This window comes from Ovis canadensis, chromosome 1, assembly GCF_042477335.2.
Source record: "Ovis canadensis isolate MfBH-ARS-UI-01 breed Bighorn chromosome 1, ARS-UI_OviCan_v2, whole genome shotgun sequence".
NCBI classification, from domain to species: Eukaryota; Metazoa; Chordata; class Mammalia; order Artiodactyla; family Bovidae; genus Ovis; species Ovis canadensis.
The window spans coordinates 230,466,267-230,484,246 of NC_091245.1; the positions used below are offsets into that span (position 1 = coordinate 230,466,267).

The 17,980-nt window shown below is 46.6% G+C and overlaps 1 protein-coding gene across 1 annotated transcript in view; it reads left to right on the plus strand.

The window, feature by feature from the left end:
* The first annotated feature begins 794 nt into the window (after positions 1–794).
* LOC138443456 (caspase recruitment domain-containing protein 8-like) overlaps positions 795–17,980 on the plus strand; it is a 47,664-nt gene continuing 30,478 nt past the window's right edge. Inside the window, exons 1-2 of the mRNA XM_069595945.1 lie at positions 795–884; positions 5,916–6,289. Of these exons, the coding sequence (XP_069452046.1) occupies positions 795–884; positions 5,916–6,289 (464 nt within the window). The remainder of the gene's footprint in view (positions 885–5,915; positions 6,290–17,980) is intronic.

The following is a 17,980-nucleotide window of genomic DNA, read 5'->3' on the forward strand; positions in this document are numbered from 1 at the left end:
ATGCACTGTCTCTTTAAATAACTGAGACAAAGAGAATTCAGCTAGATAAAGGCAGAAGCAGAGTGCGTGTATGCTGAGTCGCTTTAGTCGTGTCGGACTCTTTGTGACCCCATGGACTGTAGCCCACCAAGCTCCTCTGTCCATGGGGTTCTCCAGGCAAGAATATTGGAGTGGATTGCCAGGCCCTTCGCCAGGGGATCTTCCTGACCCAGGGATCGAACCCACATCTCTTGTGTCTCCTGCATTGGCAGGTGGGTTCTTTACCACTAGCACCACCTGGGAAGCCAAGAAGCAGAGTAGCCCTCCCCAAATTATGGTAACAGGTATGGACAATAGAGGCCTAAAGACTAGTCTCTAAGTCATCTCAAGCTGCCATAACAAAACACCATAGCCTTGGTGGCTTAGACAGACATTACTCTCTCACAATTGTAGAGACCAGCTGATTTGGAATTTGGTAAGGGACAGATGGCTGACTTCTTGCCATTTCTTCACATGATGGAGAAAGACAGTTTTGGTGTCTGTCTTCTTACAAGGACATGAATCTCATTTTGGAGGCCTCACTATCATGACCTCATCTGAATCTAATTACCTTCTAAGGGCCCCACCACTTAATGCCATCACATCAGTGGGGTTAGAGTTTCAACATATGCATTTGTAAGGGGTAGGGAAACAGACATTCAGCCCACTACAACTAGATAAAGACTCTTCTAGATAAATGATTTAGCTTTGGTGCTAGGAGTCTGTCAGTTCTGGGCAGAGTTCCCTGTTACCAGTGGTGGCGTGTTTTTGCTGCAATGTACGTGTGCCCGTGGGGAGCTTTGATCGACAGCAGAGCAGTGGGCAACACCTGCTTTCCTGTGGAGCCTGGAGGATGGCAGCGTTCTGTCAGTTGGAGAAGGAGATGCTTAACAAGCCCTGGGAGGCCATGGATAGTACCTTAGACAAAAAATGGATGCTCTGGTTCTAGAAAACAAACAAGGCAAGCTCCAAGGTAGCTCAGAACACAAGAGAGTATATCAAATGGACTTTAGGAAGAAAACCAAGAGTTGTGTGAATACACCAAGATTTCCCCTGGCTCATGCCAGCATCCAAAGAACATCTTACTGTTGGTTTCTTGGCTGCACGTGCCTTTCCAAGGCAGAAACAGAAAGACAAAAATCTACAACGCAGAGAAAACAGACATGGAGAGAAAACTGAGTAGTTTTTGCCATAATTAAGTCAGAAAATGGCTAGCCCTCCCTTATTCACAGCTTACATAAGCAATTCTCACTCTGGTATTGTAGTATTTAAGGACTTCTCCAAGATGTCTTCAGGAAATCTTCTCTCTTCAGATCTCTCTCCACTAACACCCCTTCTAAAAAATTTAATATAAATAAACTCACATTTTAAATCTGAAAACATACATGACTCACATACAAATTTCATATAGTACATTAGGTATCAAAATGAGATAATTTAACTATTTTAATGGAATAGAGCTAAAAAATAAATAGTGCTAATAATAAATAAAAGAATAGCAAAATTTGTAGCTAAGATGGATAGAGCTTTGAGATATATTGTGGCATAAAAACAAATTGAAAAATAGTGCATATATCACACAATTTTGAGGGAAACACACACAATTTTTTAAATAATATATATGAAGATGTAAGGAAAATGGTCTGGAAGGACATTTCCATCTGAGATGAGTAATTATCCTAGCAAAGGATTAAACAATAACAACTACACACAAAAATCCAAGCATGGACCTTACCTAGAGAGACCCCAAAGAACAAGCCCTATTTGGGCCTCAGAGAGAGAAGACACACCATTTTTGTGGATTTAATCAAATGTGTTAGGCAAAATCGTTCACCAATGTATTTACTTATTCTTAAAATTTTGAAAGCATCATACTTTTATTTTTATTTATTTGGCTGTGTCATGAGCAGCATGCAGGATATTAGTTCCCCCACCAGGGATCAAACCTGTGCCCCTTGTGGTGGAAGCACAGAGTCTTAACCACTGGACCACAGGGAAGTCCCACACCAATATACTTAAATAGAAGCAGAAGGAGAATTATCTCATTGCCCTCCTCCCCACTCAAATAATGCCTTGGATTCCACTCTCTCAGGCAAAAAGAGGCCAAAACTAAAAAAGTGAAACAAAACAAAGATGAAGAAGTTAGTTCTGGGTCAGGTCATCCCAGTCATTTGTGGGGCCCTGGGCTAGAGTACAAATGGACATCCACGTGTAATATGTCTAAACATGTAAGTTATAAGTCAAGCAAACACGCTGTTACATGAAATATATTGTGTCTTCCTGCTTTGACAAATATTCCTGCCAAATGAATAACTGACAGGAGGGACAGGTCAAGTGAGAACTGTCAGAGCCGGACACCAGCAAGAGGCAGCATTTGGAGAGCCAGCTCGTGGTCCGTGGGTCTTGTTCTTGGTTTTCTGCTGCTGGCCTGTGTGGCGAGGGGCTCTGTGCATGTGTGGACCACTAGGCTTGCACAGACAATCTCCATCCGCATCCCTGTAAACAGCTACATCTGGTCTCCCCTGGCCCTGCTATGTCCCAGCCTTGGAGAGTTGGAGCTGGTGAAGGTTGGACTGGGGAAAGGCCTATTGTGGGCCCTGGAAGAGAGCTTAGGGCATTTGGAGAGGAATGTGGGATCTCTCTTCCCCTGAGCTTGGTTTAGAAGTGGAGACAGGACAAAAGCTATGGAAGGGCACATCCCTTGGGCCTCATGGACTCCTTAGCCCATGGCAAGTGTAATTGGATGACAGCTGTGGAAGGGTCCTCTGAAGCCAGGGTCCTGGGTTTGGGTCCCCTCTTACACTGATCTAAAGTCAGTGCTATTTTTGATTTGGGGATGTTCTGAGCTCAGGTCCTGATGAGTTAAGGGGTTTCAAGTGTCATTTTGATTATGTTATATATAGAATCTAAGTTAGTGAATCATTTTTTTCACTTTGTGCCAAACATGGATATTTAAAAATACAGGCAACATAGCCAGTATCAAGACTTTCATCTCTGTGAGAGATATCCAGGAGTGAATCAGAGACTGACAGATAAAACCAGCCCCACCTCTCTCAACTCCTCCTCTCATTTCACTGGAGTAACAGGCAGAATTGTTGACACTGTAAACTGTTTTCTCTCCTGCTTTTGCAGAGTGAATATGGTTAAATGTACCTTAAAGTGCAAACAGTGTGATTCTACTGTACTGACTATGGGATTGTATTTCCTTTGTATTATTTTTTTGCTGCATAACAAATTACCCCCCAAATATAACAGCTTAAAACAACAAATATTTATTATTTCAGAGTTTGTGTGGGTCAGAAATCTGTAAATGGCTTAGCTGGGTGGTTGTGGCTCAAGGTCTGTCATGAGATTGTAGGCAAGCTGTCCACCAGGGCTGCGGTGGTCCAAAGACTCAGGTGAGGCTGAAGGATCCAATACAAGTTCACTCACATGTTTTTTTCAGGCTTTAGTTCATTTGCTTATCATATTATATTGGCCTCCTGGAAGCCAAAAAACTTCTGGAAGGTGAGAAGAGTCAAGTGACATAGTAACATTTGGAAAAGGGGACTTCAGATCTGGCAGATGCAAGGTAACTTCCAAAACCAGAATCTGCCAACAGGTGCTGTGTTGGGCCACCTGGGGAGTTTATGAAAAATATACCAGTAGTATACACATCCTTATAGTTAATAATACTGTATTATATAATTGAAAGTTGCTTAGAGATTATATCTTAAAAGTTCTTGGCATAAGAACAAAATTTTTGTAACCAGGTGTGGTGATGGGTATGAACTAGACTAATTATGGTGAGCATTTCACATATATACACCTACCAAATCATTATATTGTACATCTGAAACTAATAAGATGGTGTATATCTAAATAAAAATTACCTGTTTCTAGGTCTACTTTTTTTTTTCTTTTGAAAGGAAGGTGAACTCAAGAGAGTTAAATGACTTGCTCAAATGCCCATAGCTAGAAAAGGGCTGAGCTGGGGCTGGAACTGAGTTACTGGGAGAAGGTAGCATACCAGCCTGGCTCCCCTCAAACCCATGTGAACATGAAGCCTGCCACTCCCTTGACAGCCAGGCAGCCCTGTGTGAGTTGTTATATAATCTGTCTGAACCCCAGTTAGTTTATATGTGAAGAGGGTGTAATATTTGTGCTGTTATTGTGATGACTGAGATATTTTTTAATGCTCCCTTGCCAAAGAACACTGGGAATATTTCCTATCGTTTTAAGAGTTGAATTTATTACTCATTGCACTGAGGGAAATGCATACCATGGGAAACCCTGGAGGTGTGTTAGTGAGAAGGTATTAGAAAATATTATTAAAGGATTTTTTTGTTAGCTGATTGCAGGGGGGCTCAGGACACCAGAGTTCATTCTACAAATGTATATCTTTGTAAATCTGATTCTTAGAAGGGCAGACCAGAGGGAAACTAAGGCTATAATTGGCAAAGAGGCCCTAACTGGCCAGAATGGCTGTGTGTCCACTGTGGCTTGGACGACGTTCATATTTTGTCTGTGTTTAGACATGATTAAGGAGTCTTGCTCTTGTCTTTGTACATCGTGGTCACAGAGGGGCCTTGTCTGATGCTGATGTTCTGAGAACTTGTTCATGTTTATGTTAAACAGAAGAACATCAAGGCCCAGTGGTAGTACCAAGGCCATCTCTTTCCCAGGTATAAACCATCTAGTCATAGTGCTGGACTCAGCTGGTGTTCCAGGCCCTGAGCCATGACTTTATTGTGCTCTCCCACACTGTCAGCACTGGACCTCTGAGTCACAGTGAGACAGACAGGGGTGTTCTGAGGTGGAGACATTTGCAGGAAACTAAAACACAGATGTCCCTTCAAGAGCAATGACTCCTTTTCTTCCCCAGCTTCAGGCATGCTGCTGCTGCTGCGGCTGCTAAGTCACTTCAGTCGTGTCCGCCTCTGTGCGACCCCATAGACAGCAGCCCACCAGGCTCCCCCGTCCCTGGGATTCTCCAGGCAAGAACACTGGAGTGGGTTGCCATGTCCTTCTCCAATGCGTGAAAGTGAAAAGTGAAAGTGAAGTCGCTCAGTCGTACCCAACTTGTAGCGACCCCATGGACTGCAGCCTACCAGGCTCCTCCATCCACAGGATTTTTCAGCAAGAGTGTTGGAGGGTGCCATTGCCTTCTCCGGCTTCAGGCATGACATGAAGCCATTTCCATGAGGTCAAGGGTATTTCAGTCTGTGGAGAATTTCAGAAAGAGAAAAGATGGGGCTGCAAGGTGGAGGGCGCATCCTGGACTCTGCCTTAGCTTCCTTCCTGCAGTAGAGGTGTACTCTGCACTTACTGTGAGTCAGACCTGGGCTTGATGCTGTGACAGCCACCACTACGTGGAAAATAGACAAGCAAAGGATCACGCTGAGAAATGGGGTAAAAGAAGACAGGGTACCACAAGGACTACTGGCAGTCTAAGCAGTGGTTCCTATACTTTTCTGAATATTGGAATCATCTGGATCTTTAACAAATATGAGTGACTGGATCCTAGTGCACTAATCTAATTCATCTGGGATACCACTCTGAGCATTTTAAAAACTCGGAGATTTTTAAAACTCCCTGGGTAATCAAATGTGCAGCAAAGTTGGGAAATCATTGGTTTAGCCCATCCATCCTTATAGTTTAGGGTGGAGGGGCCGGGGTTATACAGCTGTTTAACCATATGAAAGCTGCGGTCCCATTCTAGACACTTGGATTTAGATATAAAATCTGAAAATAAATTTCGATGGGCTTTCAGACCCTAGGAAAAGAATCTGGGAATTCCTCGAGGGAGGCGGGTCGTCTCGTGAAAACCCCCCAATCAGGGTGATATGAGCTCCCCGCAGAATGGCGCTGGCCCTGCTCTTTCACAGAAGCCCCGGCATTAGTGTCACCAAACCTAGCTCCCGCAGGGAGGTAAGCAAGCCACCGAGCGGCCGGTGTGCGCACGTGTGAGAGTGCGCCCGCCGGCGTGCACGCGCGGGGCAGCCGGCGAGAGTGCGTTTCCGTTCGGGAGCCCGGGCGGCCTCCGGCTGCGGCTGCGGCAGCGCGCCCGGCGCCCCCTCCCGCCCAGTCCCCTCCCCCGGTGGCTCTCGCTCGCCCTCGTCCCTCCCCCGGCAGCGTCCGCCGCCTCCGGGTGCGCAGGGCAGCGCACGGCACGCGAACCCCTCCTGCAGGCACCCGGGCGCTACTCGAGCGCCGAGCCCCGGGCGCGCCTGGCGCCCCCTCCCAGACGCCTAACGACGATGAGCCAAGACTCAGGGGTCGCGGAGAGCAGGTGAGCGCAGCCGCGGGGCTGGGTGGGGGTCGGGGTTTGGGAAGGAGGACGGGCAGAGCGGGGGTGGGGTGCGGCTGGCCCCGACATCGCCGCGTGGAGAAGGGGCTTTGCGGTCTTCAGCACCCTCTACCGCGGGCTCTGCTTTTCCCGTTTTCCGGACGGGGCGGGGGCTCCACTCCCGCCCCAGCATCCCCGCTCGAGCTGCACAAACAAAGCACCCTTCGGTAGCGGCGCCTGCCTGGCGAGGGTATGGAGCGTGGGGGTAGCGACTCGCCGTCTAGCCCGGACTCCGATTCCCTACCCGCCGGCAGGCCTCGGGCGGCTGCACCTGGGTCGGGCGCGCTGCTCCGGGGTCGCGCGCAGGTGCTCGCGCGGGAAGCGGTGGCGCGCGGCTCCGAGGCCCCGGGCGCCGGGCCAGGAGGAGGAGCTACGGCCGGAGCTACTGCCCCCTGCCGTCGCGGCTTGCCGGCGCCAGCAACCGGCCCCTCGGCAGCGGCGGCGCAAAGGCGGCAGCAGGTGGGCCCGATTTGTCCCCGTCCACCCGGCGGCAGAGTGTGGAGGGGCTGATCGCCCTGTGGCATCCCCTATGCTCCCAGCGCGAGTGGACTCGCGCCCTTCCCGCCTCCGCGCTGACTCCCCGCCGCCCAGGCCGGCTTCTGCTGTCCTCGTCTGCTCCCGTCTCTCGAGCTTCAGCTCTCCGGATCCCCTGCGCCCACTGCACCCGGGTCTGGGAGGACTTGGGTAGTTTTTCTGAACACCACCGGCGCTTTGGCCCCTTGACTTTCAAATGGTTTGAGCCGAGAGCGGGATTATTTCCGTAATCCCCTTTTGCCCATGCGTGGAACACCCCCATCATCCCCCTGCGCCAGTCATCCCTTCTACCCTCCCATGAGCCCTAATAGTGTCTTTAGCACAGAAGGCGCGAGATCAACACTGCTTTTAGGATATCTGCTGTTGTAAAGGTAGCCAATGCCTCTGTTTGTCATCAGCGTCCCACGTTCCTTTAAAGGCAGCCTCTCGTAACGTGGGACTGTGTATTCAGAGCTGGCTTGGGCTGTAGTGGTCGAGTTCTCCAGAGCTCTCATCTGCAGAAGCAGACTTTTGGCACTGGATGCAGTTTCAGCACAAGACACGTGACGGCTTGTTTGTGAAATGTATCCTTTAGGTAATTCTCTCATTGCTGTAAGCACATGCAGGAAGCCCGCCCAAAGCAGTGCAGAAACCCTGGGCAAAGATTCAGACTGCAGAGAACTTGCTTATGGGACAGTCCCTGCCACATCACAGTTTATGCACGATCAACTAGAGAATACGGAGCTTTACAATGTTCCACGACTTCAGTGTTTCGTGGATTATTCGTTGAACATTAGGCTCATAATCTTTTGGGAAGAAGGGAAGGATTTTTTTGTTTTATGTGTGATATATATATATTTTTTCTTTTTGCCTCTGTTCTTTAAAACACTGTTGCAATCAGGAAGACAGTGTCGAAAAGTTTGTTGTGGCTAGGTTCTGCTGTTGAATTTCTTGACATTAGCAAGAAATGTCAAGAATTTGCTTTGAGGAATTAGGGTGAACAGTTTCACCTTGGGTGAAACTGGGTCCACTTGGGTCATCAAAAACACTTCCTTAGAGATGGTCAGTTAGCAGGGAGACTTGCAAATGGTGGTTACAGTGAATTTTGAATCAATCAAATACAGCAAAAGCAAAGTTTTGTTCTAAAAGAAAAGGGAAGTGAAGTATAGTGTGTGAAATTAGCATGCACGGTTATTTACACAAACAAAGCAGAGCTAACTCAACTTCTTCCTACTCCTTCCTAGTTCAGTTCAGTCGCTCAGTCGTGTTTGACTCTTTGTGACCCCATTACTCTGAAATATGGGTCCTCCCTACCTCTTTACATAAAAGCTTGCTAGCCTGCAGTCGCTGATCTTTCTGGTCTCTTCAGTAAAACTTACTAATGAGTCATTTGCTCATTTCAGTGTGGCAGCAAAGTCTGTATAATTGTGTGTCAAACAAGAGGGAGGTGTAATTCTTAGTAAACTGTAAAGCACCCTACAGATGTTTGCTACTGTTGCTTGTAATTTTTAGTAGCTGTACAGTATGCCACTCTGATACTTAGTCATTCCCATATTTTTTGCCATTTAAAATGTTATTACTGATTTTTAAATACTAAGGAGGTCTCTATATCTAGGGACTTCCCAGATGGCTCAATGGTAAAGAATCTGCCTGCCAATACAGGAAGTGTGGGTTCAATCCCTGGTCCAGAAGAATCCCATGGAGAAGGAAATGGCAACCCACCCCAATATTCTTGCTTGGAAAATCCCATGGACAGAGGAACCTGGTGGGCTACAGTCCATGGGGTCGAAAAAGAGTCGGATATGACTTAGCAACAGCAACTTTATATCTAATTACTACATTGTTTCTGTCATTTATCCAGTGAACCTTTTTTTTTTTTTTTAATAGTGCAAACTATATGCCAGACAATGTGTTAGATGCTGAGGATGTGGAATCCTTTGCTGTACACACACACACTTCTCTTGTTCTCTAGTATACACACACACACACACACTCTCTCTCTCTCTCTCTCTCTCTCTCTCTCTCCTCTTGTTTTCTAGTTCCCAAGAGTTATAAACGACTTACAAAGTACAATGTGCATGCGTGCTCCGTTGTGTCTGACTCTTTGCAACGCCATGGACTGTAGCCTGCCAGGCTCCTCTGTCCATGCAATTTTCCAGGCAAGAATACTGGAGTGGGTTGCCATTTCCTGCTCCAGGGGATCTTCACTATTCAGAGGTTGAACCTGTGTCTGTTGCATCTCTTGAGCAGCACAATAAAGCCATTAATTTAGGTGTGCATCAGAGCAGGGCTCAGGGAGGGGAGTAGAAAGGGATCCCTTCAACTGGGCTGAGAAATGGGAATCACCCCACCTCATCCATTCTCAGTCAGGCGAACTCTCCTTCTTGCCTGCCCTGGGCACTTGTGATTTCATTCTTTTCCCTCTTCTTCCTCCTCCTCTCCTTGACCCCTCACTGATAGAAGTGTTCCAATTGCCTCCTTTCTCCCTTAAGGCAGCTCAGTTCCAACTTTTCCTCTTGGTCCCACTTCCCTTTGGAGTACAGTATGCAGAGATTTTATTGACAGTTAGTTATAGGAGAAAGAAGGAAGTAGACTTTGAAACTGTTCACTGTAATTCCTGTCACCCCACAGCTGCCATTTGGGCCATATCCCAAATGCAGTCATCTCTTCACTTTGCCCCCTACCACCCAGGGTCATTCTCCATTCATAAATGTGGCCCACAAAGCTAAAGGCCTATGTACTTTTCCTTTCCCATGATGCTGAAAACCCTTCCTTGAAGGGTTTTGTGTGCATGTACAGTCATACAGAAAACACAGCATTTAAAATGTACAGCTGATAAAATTATCACCAAGTGAACACATCTGTGTAACTGCCACCCAGGTCAAGAAATAGAACCTGGCATCCTAAAAGCCCCTGTCCTTTTCCTCCTCCTTTCCTATCCCTTCATCCCAAAGGGACCAGAGATAGTTTTGCTAGTTTGTAAACTTTATAAACATAGACTCACACAGCATATGCCCTTTTGTGTCTGACTTCTTTTGTGCTGTTGTGTTTGTGAGATTCATCCTCCCAGTTGCGTGTAAGCAGTTTTGCATTCTGTGGCTTACAGGACTATTTTATGATGGAATCACATTTTGTTCATCCATTTTTCTCTTGATGAACATGGCAGTTGTTTCCAGGTTTTGCCTCTTACAACTAATGATGCGTGAATCCTTTAGCCTTTTGATATCCAAAAACCTACCTGTTTGACCACTATTTTTTTTTTTTCCTGCTGGTATAACTGAAGAAAAGGAAGGGAGGGAATAGATGAAGGAGCCAGCCTGGAGAGCTAGGCCTGTGAATTTTTCACCTTTGCTGGCACTAAATGTTTTCCAAAGCATTTAAGGCTGTGCTCTCATTCTGGGACCTGGACATAGAAGAAAAAAGTGATGGGATGGCTTACATCCCAGGTGAACTGATTATAGGTGGTGGTTATGGGATGCTTAGAATAAAGGAAACTTGGTGATGATGGGAAGCCTGCCCAGCTTGGGAAGTGTCCCTTGGGAGAACTGACAGCTGGTGGCTCATGATGCCCACATCTCTCCTCCGCCTTCCCTCACCTGTCTGCCACTTTCCCCTATGGAGTCCTTCACCCCCCCTCCCCCACCCTTCCCCACCCCACCGCTCCTCCCCCACCCCAGCCTGGTCCCAGAGGGCTTGGAGTACAGGAGATCCTTCTGTCCCTACTTCTGTCCCTACGCAAGGGGCTGTGTAGTTGGCTTCCAGATCTCAAGTCTGTGAAGACAGTTTCCTTGGAGTATGCTTTAAAGTTTCCTAGCCTCCTGAGGGGTGTTTGTCATCTGGTACTACAACTTCTTGGGCAGGGAGGTCTGGCTTTTGTGGCCTGGAGACTGAGATTTTCTTTGGGGAAATGCATGGATCTTTTGGGCTCAACGCAGGCAGTGTCTGAGCCTGTAGGCTATCAGGGTTGCACAGGGTCAAGCATTCCCCATGAGAGATGTTGACGACAGCAGATTCTGGAACCCTGCATTGTTGACTTCCTCCTTTGCGCTCAAACTTCAGATCTTCCCAAGAGGGAAGATACAGAGACTACTTGGTGGACCAGATGATCTCCATTCAGCATCCTGGGGTTGCCATAGGCTTGGTTTCAGAGTTGGAGTCTCTCCACCTCCCTGTCTTCCCTCACTCCTCCCTTTCTCCCTCTGATCACACTTGCTTTCCTCCTGTTCCTGGATCGTGATCAGTTCCTTCCTGCCTCAGACAGAAGCTGTGTGACCTCTTCTCCCCCGGCCCCAATTCTTCTCTTGCCTATTCTTGCTTGTCCTTTGTGGCTGAATTTAAAGGTCACTTCCTCAGGAAGCTGCCCCCCTACCCCCACCCCCAATTCTTCAATCTTAGTCAGCACTTCCTTTCTCAGATGCAAGTAGACAGTCTTCCCCATCAGGCTGATGGGTGTTTGAAGCCGCAGTGCCAGTTGCTTTATTCACTCACGCCTGGCACACAGTCCACCTGTGTTTGTTAAATGGATGAGTTGATGGGTAAACCAGGAGACCTGAGACAGGTTGTAAGATTGTCTCTGCTTCTAACTTGCTGTGTGGTCTTGGGTGTTTATTAGTTTCACCTCTCCCAGAGTGCCCTCCCTCTGTAAAATAATGCATCAGGCTGGAAGATCTTTATAGGTTCCTTTCCATTTCATTATTTTCTGAGTCTAACAGTGAGGATCCTGAGAGGTGGTAGCTTTCTCTGAAAATGCAAAAGCTGACCTTACCATTGAGGTTTAAGCGGTCTTAAGTTTCATGCCTGTGTTCTTAGCATGAGAGCTGCATTCTTCCCAGTTCACCATAGCCTGCTCTGGGCTAAAATATAGCTTATATTGCTTTTATTGTGCTCTTCGCACATCACATACATTTTATTTCCTGATCTGTCTTCTCTTCCGCTAGTGTGCCCCTTGGGACCAGGTTCCTGTGTCACGTGTCACTTTTATATCCCCTCTGCTTATCACAGCAACTGTGAGTTGATTTCAGTTGATGAAAAGAGATCTGTGTTACAGAGCATAGTATTTTCATCGAGTTTATTCTCTGGAAAGTGTAACTATTTTATGATTATGCAGATTAACTTTAGTTTGTGACTAGCATAGACTCTTTTCCACTTTCTCAACCCATTTAACTTTTTTTTGACGTATTTCCTGAAGGTTGATAGGAGCTAAAAGAAGTAAAACACTAGTTGGTTTCACTAGGGGAGGATTTGGGCCTCATTATAGGTTTGTGCACATGCATGCTCAGTCACTTCAGTTGTGTCTGACTCTGTGACCCTGTGCTGTATAACCCACCAGACTCCTCTGTCCATGGGCTTCTCCAGGCAAGAGAATTGGAGCAGGTTGCCATGCCCTCCTCCAGGGGATCTTCCTGACCCAGGGACTGAACCTGTACCTCTTGTGGCTCCAGCATTGCAGGTCGATTCTTCACCTGAATCGACCCATTACGGGTTTAATTATGTCTAATAACTTTTTGGACTTCCCTGGTGGCTCAGACGGTAAAGCATCTGTCTACAATACGGGAGACCCGGGTTCAATCTCTGGGTTGGGAAGATCCCTTGGAGAAGGAAATGGCAATCCACTCCATACTATTGCCTGGAGAATCCCACGGACAGAGGAGCCTGGTAGGCTACAGTCCATGGGGTTGCAAAGAATCGGACATGACTGCGGGACTTCACTTTCACTTTCACTTTCAATAACTTTCAATATTTACTACAAGGTGACTCTAGTTGACAATTACCTTCACAGACAGTGGCACCTTAGGAACAGAGACTAGAAAGTACAAGTGTTTTGTCTTTACCTGCTTGGCAGAATTTTAAGCTTTTTGTTGTGAAGTGTACTGATAAAAGCTTGGGCTCTGCAGTCAGATGGACTGGGTTTGTGAATAAGTTACCCATGCCTTGTTTCCTCATCTGTGAAATGGGAATGATACTAGTTCAGCATCAGGCACTAAAAAGTTTGTTGCAATGAGCCCATTGATGCCTGCCAGGTCCTTGGCTCAGGTTCGGGCACACAGTAAATACTTAAAAAAAAATTAGCTATTATATTATGGTTTATATGATAACATATTATATTAGTAATTATATATAATATATTAATTATTATATGTATTATGTACATATAATATATATTATATACTATAATGCGTATATATTATATATATTAATGTATTATATATATTATATGGTGTGCTACAGTCCATGGGGTCGTGAAGAGTTGGGCACAACTTGGCAACTGAACAACAACAATTATGGTTTTATTTCCACTTTAAGGATTGTTAAAATCTTTAACTGGAGAATTATTACTCAAGGAGGCAGATTTGATTGAAACCCTTCTGGCACCTACTATCCACCTGTCTAGGCTGCAGTCAGGCCCAGGTGCAGAGGTGGGAGGAAGGCTCCCTCTGGTTGGATTTTACAGTGCCAAGATGCAGCGTTTTTCTCCTCCCACTAAGGGAAAGAGGCCTGCACTAGGCAGGGCCTGGGAGCTGGTAGGCATAAGGCATTTTTCTCCTCTCACTAAGGGAAAGAGGCCTCTACTAGGCAGGGCCTGGGAGCTGGTAGGTATAAGGCAGTGTTGACAGTACACCTAGTCATCACGATTGAGTTGGGATGAAAATATAAGGAATTTTAAAAGTGATACTAAGTAAATGTCCACTTCCATTCCCTACTGATCTTCAGCCCCTAAATTACACTGGGAACATCTGGAATGGGTCCTCCCTCTCCATGATTACTTTAGTTTTCCTTTTAACAAACCACATGGAAAAGCAGACAGGAAGAAGATGTGGGGCACTGGCATTCACGTGGCCTGTCAGAGAGGAAGAAAACCTTCCTCCACCCTTCTGGATTCTTCTGGTCTAAGGATTAAATTGACATGTGTCAGATTAAAGGAGAAAAACATACAAAAGTTTTAATAACTGGTGTACATGGAAGAGGGGCTTCCCGGGTAGTGCTAGTGGTAAAGAATTCACCTGCCAGCGCAGGAGACCTAAGAGAGCCCAGTTCGATCCCTGGGTTGGGAAGATCCCCTGGAGGAGGAAATGGAAATATCTCCAGAGTTCTTGCCTGGAGAAGCCCATGGACAGAGGAGTCTGACAGGCTACAGTCCATGAGGTTGCAAAAGAGTCACGCATGACTTAGCAACAACAGCCATATATGGGAGATACCAAGGAAAACTTGAGTAACTCTCCAAAATGGCCAAATACCGTCTCACTGTAAATACCGTCCTCAGCAGGCAGACAAGGATGTTGAGGGTGGGGAGAGTCAGTTCTGGGAGGTCCCTAGGAAGAGCACTGTAAACCTGGTGAGGTTGTCCTGAGATTTCTGTCCCTGCCCTTTCACTGATAAGATACAGATTTGGACACCCTTACACATGGAGATTTCCCATACAAATGTTAATGTTTCTTCCAAAAGGCTATCTCCTGCTGGGTTTTCAATGTGTTTCCTTTGCCTGCTGTTTCTTAGAGAATAACCAGCTTAAAATAATTAATATGCCAAAGAGACATATTTTAGGGAAGCAGATTCTGTTACCGCTAAAGCAGATTCTGTTACGGCTAAAGCAGATTCTAGAGCCAGTGCAAGGGCTCTGTGGGTCCCCTGGGTTACTTTCTTCACTGGGCTGTGACTTTGGTGTAGCCCAGTGGGCGACTCCTTCACCTCGGGCTAGCCCCTTCCCCCGTAACTGTTGAGTGTTTTGATACAGAGAGCTGACCCTCTACCCTGCAGCCTCATTATGTGGTGAAAATAAAGGTTTTCCGTAAAGGTTTTCTGGTTTTTAGCAGAAGTTCTGATATCTATGCACATGCATACACATCTGGAAATAAAGATAAACAGCTGCAGAAAGGGGACTATGAAAGGAACAGTCAAGAGAAGTTTGTCACTGTTTTAAGCAGACATATTTTTTACAGTAAGGATGTATAACTCTTAATACATATTCTCATCAGTCTAGTTCAGTCGCTTCAACTCTTTGCAACAGTTCAGTCATGTCCAACTCTTTGCAGCCGCATAGACTGCAGCATGCCAGGCTTCCCTGTCCATCACCAACTCCTGAAGCTTGCTCAAAATCACGTCCATTGAGTCGGTGATGCCATCTAACCATCTCATCCTCTTTCGTCCCCTTCTGCTCCTGACTTCAATCTTTCCCAGCATCAGGGTCTTTTCTAATGAGTCAGTTCTTCACATCAGGTGGCCAATGTATTGGAATCAGCATCAGTCCTTCCAGTGAATATTCAGGATTGATTTCCTTTAGGATTGACTAGTTTGATCTCCTTGCAGTCCAACGGACTCTCAAGAGTCTTCTCCAATACCACAGTTCAAAAACATAATTCTTCGGCGCTCAGCTTTCTTTATAGTTCAACTCTCACATCCATACATGACTACTGGAGAAAGCATAGCTTCGACTAGACGAACCTTTGTTGGCAAAGTAATGTCTCTGCTTTTTAATATGCTGTCTAGGTCGGTCATAGATTTTCTTCCAAGGATCAGGTGTCTTTTTAATTTCATGGCTGCAGTCACCATCTGCAATGATTTTGGAGCCCAAGAAAATAAAGTCTCTCACTGTTTCCATTGTTTTCCCATCTGTTTGCCATGAAGTGGCAGGCTTCAACAGTACGTGAACTCTGAACTTCCTGATGTTCAAGCTGGATTTAGAAAAGGCAGAGGAACCAGAGATCAAATTGCCAACATCCATTGGATCATTGAGAAAGCAAGAGAGTTCCAGAAAAACATCTACTTCTACTTTATTGACAGAATAAATTCTTCAAGAGATGGGAATACCAGACCACCTTACCTGCCTCCTCAGAAATCTGTATGCAGGCTAAGAAGCAACAGTTAGAACTGGACATAGAACAACAGACTCGTTCCAAATTGGGAAAGGAAAATATGTCAAGGCTGTATGTTGTCACCCTGCTTATTTATCTTATATGCAGAGTACATCATGCAAAATGCCAGGCTGGATGAAGCACAAGCTGGAATCAAGATTGCTGGGAGAAATAGCAATAACCTCAGATACACGAATTACACCACCCTTATGGCAGAAAGCAAAGGACTAAAGAGCCTCTTGATGAAAGTAAAAGAAGAGAGTAAAAAAGCTGGCTTGAAACTCAACATTCAAAAAACTAAGATCATGGCATCCAGTCCCATTACATGTTCTCATAATTACTTTTAAATTAAAAGGTACAGTGACTGCATTATAAGGGTATGAGTCTGGAGAAAAACGATGCAATGGCTGGCCTTGTTCTTGTATGCATTTCATTGGGAACCATGTTTTAGTCTTTCTTAATTTCTTGGAACATTTCTTAATTTCAGGCTTACCACCACTCTCTGACCTTCTGAGCCAGAGGTTAAGATTAAAAAGTAAGAAGACTTGGGTCTGAAAATGAAAATGCATAGTTTTCGTAGGACATGGAGCTTGGGAAATACCAAATACTTGGGAATGTTTATCAGAAAAAACCTTGAGTCAGGGAGGTTTTCAAAATCTGGAGGCTCCTGACTGACTTGACTGAAGAAGGGAAAGGAAGGGACTAGCAGTCAGTCCACTGCTTTTGCTCTTTTCTTCCTCAGTTTTCTGTCACTGCCAGGGCTGGGGTCAGCCGGTGAAGTGGTGGGGCGTGAAGGAAGACATGGTCCCAGGGGCTTTGAAGTCTTAATGGCCCAGGGTCAGGTGCTCCTTTTCTGTTTGTTAGCTGTGTGACCTCAAGAAAGTTAATGAACCTCTCTGAGCTCCAGTCTCTGCATTTGTCAAATGGCCTTCATAGGCTTATTGGGATGATTCAATGAGAAAATCCAGAAAGATTTTAAACACTCATAAGTGTAAATAACACCATTGTTGTTTTCTTCCTGGTTTTTCATTTATTCATCAGATTCTGATTTGATGGGCCCAGAAGAATGGTTTTTAGAAGGCTGTCTGAGAGTTCTAATGTCTTCAAGTCCACAACTTGTGAAACGCTGTTCCTGAGGGATAAGGAGCAGTTTGGGCATCATGGTGGAGGGCAGGGCTCTTACTTATATGCACAAACTCTACGTGTCCAATGGGGCACACATAGCTGAGCTGCACAGCTGCAAGGCTCCTGGCAGTGACTCTTTTCTGGGGAGGGTGCAGAGCGTGGTGTGTATATGTGTGTCTGTGTTATGCAGGGTGTGCTTGGGACACTGAAGAACATTCCTTCTGGGGGAGCAGGAAGGGTGGGCGACAAGGGAGAAGGGTGGGGGTCCATGCGTGCGGTGCCAGGGAGCTCAGGCCAGGAAGCAGTGAGAAGCCACAGAAGGGCAAAGACATGATAAGGTCCTGCAGAGGAACAGACCGAGAGAGTGAGACAGTAATTGTTAGAGAGTGCGAGAAGCTTGCAGGCAGGCAGAAGCGGTGTGCAGTGAGGAGGGGAGAAGTTTGAGAGGTGGGTTGGAGGAAGCATGGGAGGAGTCTGATTGTGCTGCTTGCCAACAAAGAGGGAGCAAGAGTTAGTGATGACTGAGAGGTTCCAGTTAGGTGACCTGGTGATTCTATGTGAAGACAGGTTGGGAGGATCAGGTTTTCTTGGAGAGGAAAAGGCAAGGACTAGTTTGTGCTGACTGTATGTAAAGTGCTGAAGTGACCCTTGGGCCTTAAGTACCTGGAAGTCAGGGAGGAGGCCTGGGAAGGGGTCAGAGATCTGGGATCTGAAGCTTTGGCCTGAAGGCGGGCCTGAGGCAGCGTGTGGAGGGCGCACTGAGGCGGTCTTGGGACAAAGCGAATCGCCAGGAGCTGATGGAGCTGGGAAATGAAGCACCTGGAGGCGGGAGAGGCCACCGAGCCGAGGGGAGGGAAGAGACCAGGTGAGGGACGCTGGAGGCCACCATGAAGCCTGTCACCTGCTTCATCGAAAGGGAGGTGGCCCCTAAGGATGGAGAGGGCCCCTTGGGTTTGTTGGGCAGGGGTCCTCGGTGTCTCTAGCTCGAGTGGTTTCCGTATGTGGGAAAAAGCAAAAGGCTGGTGGCTTTGAGTCTGGGGGAGGACGGGGAGTGGGAAGTGGAGGTGGGGAGTTCTCCCTTGAGACCTCCCGTGGGACTGAGCAGGGCAGAGCCGGGGTGGGGATGCAAACACCAGGTCAGGCAGTG